Genomic DNA, 2,425 nt, shown 5'->3' on the forward strand with positions numbered 1-2,425 from the left:
ATTAGGCTTTATATTCGTTGAAGAGTTTCTGAGAAAGTTGAAGGGAATTTGAGGTTGTCGAACTGCCGCAAGAAGCTCGGGGCGAGTGATACAACGATGGAAGACATACGGTGTGTCATTTCACGACGATGGATACAGAATACCTCTACCATTGGGTGAGATCTGAAACCTGTGTGCCATTGCGTTGGATAAAAAATGGCCCACACTCGTAGTGATAATATGGTCTGAGTCAGTCTGAGATATTTTGAACGTGATACCAAGGACGGTGAGGTTGTCATCCGCAATTCTGTTTCGGAGCAAAGTTGGGGGCTGTCCGATATCACACCACTCAACTGATGTGTTTGGAATATACTGACTAACCATAGCGGGGAGTATCATAGGTGGTACCAGAAGTCTCGAATATTTGGTCTGTACCAAAATCTGGAAGTAGTACTTCAGTGGAGTGATGAGACGGGGAATGGGGAACATCAATCTATCGACCAGTACTGGATGGGGATAAATTGGTGCCCGCTGCTCATGGAGAAGGAAGCTCTCGAGATGCTTGTGGAGAGTCAATATACCATGGTAATCATGCCGATTCTGTAGTTATTGTAGTAAGTCCGGTCCAATTGGGGGTAGATTTGGGCCCACCAAAAATTTGTAAACTAAGGAACTTACATCTGTCTTTATACGAGGGGATGTATATATACGACATAGAGCTTCTCATGCAATACGAAGTGCTTACTATTCTTGTCAGAATCGATACGTTAATTTTAACCCACGCTATCTGCAGAGAGAACCCACCAATCTTGCTGCGAGCGGATCGCTTTTTGTATAAAATTATAAAATTGTTGATGTTCGAGTGGGGCAGTATTTTGGGACTGCTTCCAGGGTTTTATAGATCGTTTGGAATATTCATTTATTGAGTACAGTAAGTTACAACCCAATCATATTCTCGCAATGCTATTGAGAATTGAGAACAAAAGTACATAATCTGGTCGGATGCCTAACATTATTGCCGCCGTTTGTCACGAACTGATCACGCACCACAACCACGGACTGTAGATCATTAAACCCTAACCCCCTAAAATCATGCTTCCGAGTGTTTGTGAATGATGTCTTCTGACTCCAAAACTTGATAAAAACATTGGCATTATTTTAACACACACCGGCGTGTACATCACGGCATTTTCCCCTCAGATGAAAAATATTTTCAAGCAGCACATACTCCCACAACCGCACCCAGCTACAACCGACAGACATGTCCTAATTATTGGTAAACTGGGCCTCGATATTCGCCACCGAATTGCGTCCACTCCCAACCATAGCGCTCGACAGCGCTCGTGTATTCCTCCTCGAATGTCCCGACGCGAGGCCGTCAACAAACGACGAGTTGCGACTGCGCGCCGCCGACCTGCGCGATGAAATCAGCGGCGCATCCTCATCGTCTGCAGAGGCGGACGGAAGTACAGAGTCATATACAGATACACGTGGAGAATGTCATATAACAGGTCATAGAACATAACAGGTCATAGAACACGGAAAGTTCTATTTCATATACAGATACACATGTAGAATGTTATACAACAGGTCTTATAATAAGGAAAGTGCTAATTCATATCCAGATACACATGGAGAATGTTATACAACAGGTCTTATAATACGGAAAGTGCTAATTCATTTCCAGATACACATGGATAATGTTATACAACAGGTCTAATAATACGGAAAGTGCTAATTCATATACAGATACACATGGGGATGGTCATATAACAGGTATTATAAAACGGACAGTTTTAATTCATATACAGATACACATGAACAACGTCATATAACTAGGGCTTAGGGTTTAACAAGTATGTACACATGCATGAAAATGCATCAACACACACACACACACACACACACACACAAGACGCACGTATTCCAACACACACACCCTCATCCTCGTCGTCACTTTTCCGGGCCATCTGTGCCACAGCCATATGTGCGCGTTGGTTCCAATCGACGCGTGCGTGTGTTATGAAGTAGCAGGTGAACTTGTACACCTCCATGCACAGCACAGCCATCCACAGAGCACCCAGACCTTTGTGGTAGATCAGACCCATGACATAGGCCACAGGCAACTCAATGATCCTGTCAGATGAACCAGGTGCCCGGTTTAGGAGCAGGGTTTGTAGGGTTTGTAACGAGGGATATTGAAAGATTGATAGGGTATATATAGGTTAGCCAGGATCAGGTGCAGGGTGTATAGAGATGGATTTAGGATATACATGATATACGATATAGATAGTTAGACATGGTATATATGATATATGATAAAATGATGTATGATAAAAGTTTATAGTTGAATATGAAATATATAGTGTAACATACACGTACATGTATACACACTCGTGCATGTATACATGCACATACACGTATAACATACACGTAAATATATACA

At 42.6% G+C, this 2,425-nt stretch overlaps 1 protein-coding gene across 1 annotated transcript; it reads right to left on the reverse strand.

Moving 5' to 3' along the window:
• Nucleotides 1-1,918: 1,918 nt before the first annotated feature.
• Nucleotides 1,919-2,087, reverse strand: SARC_11200 (hypothetical protein; the record flags this gene model as incomplete). Its single annotated transcript, XM_014294718.1, has 1 exon — nt 1,919-2,087. A coding segment is annotated over one exon (169 nt), but the record flags the coding sequence as incomplete, so codon positions are not given.
• Between the last annotated feature and the right edge of the window lie 338 nt (nt 2,088-2,425).

This window comes from Sphaeroforma arctica (genome assembly GCF_001186125.1).
Source record: "Sphaeroforma arctica JP610 unplaced genomic scaffold supercont1.1569, whole genome shotgun sequence".
NCBI classification, from domain to species: Eukaryota; class Ichthyosporea; order Ichthyophonida; genus Sphaeroforma; species Sphaeroforma arctica.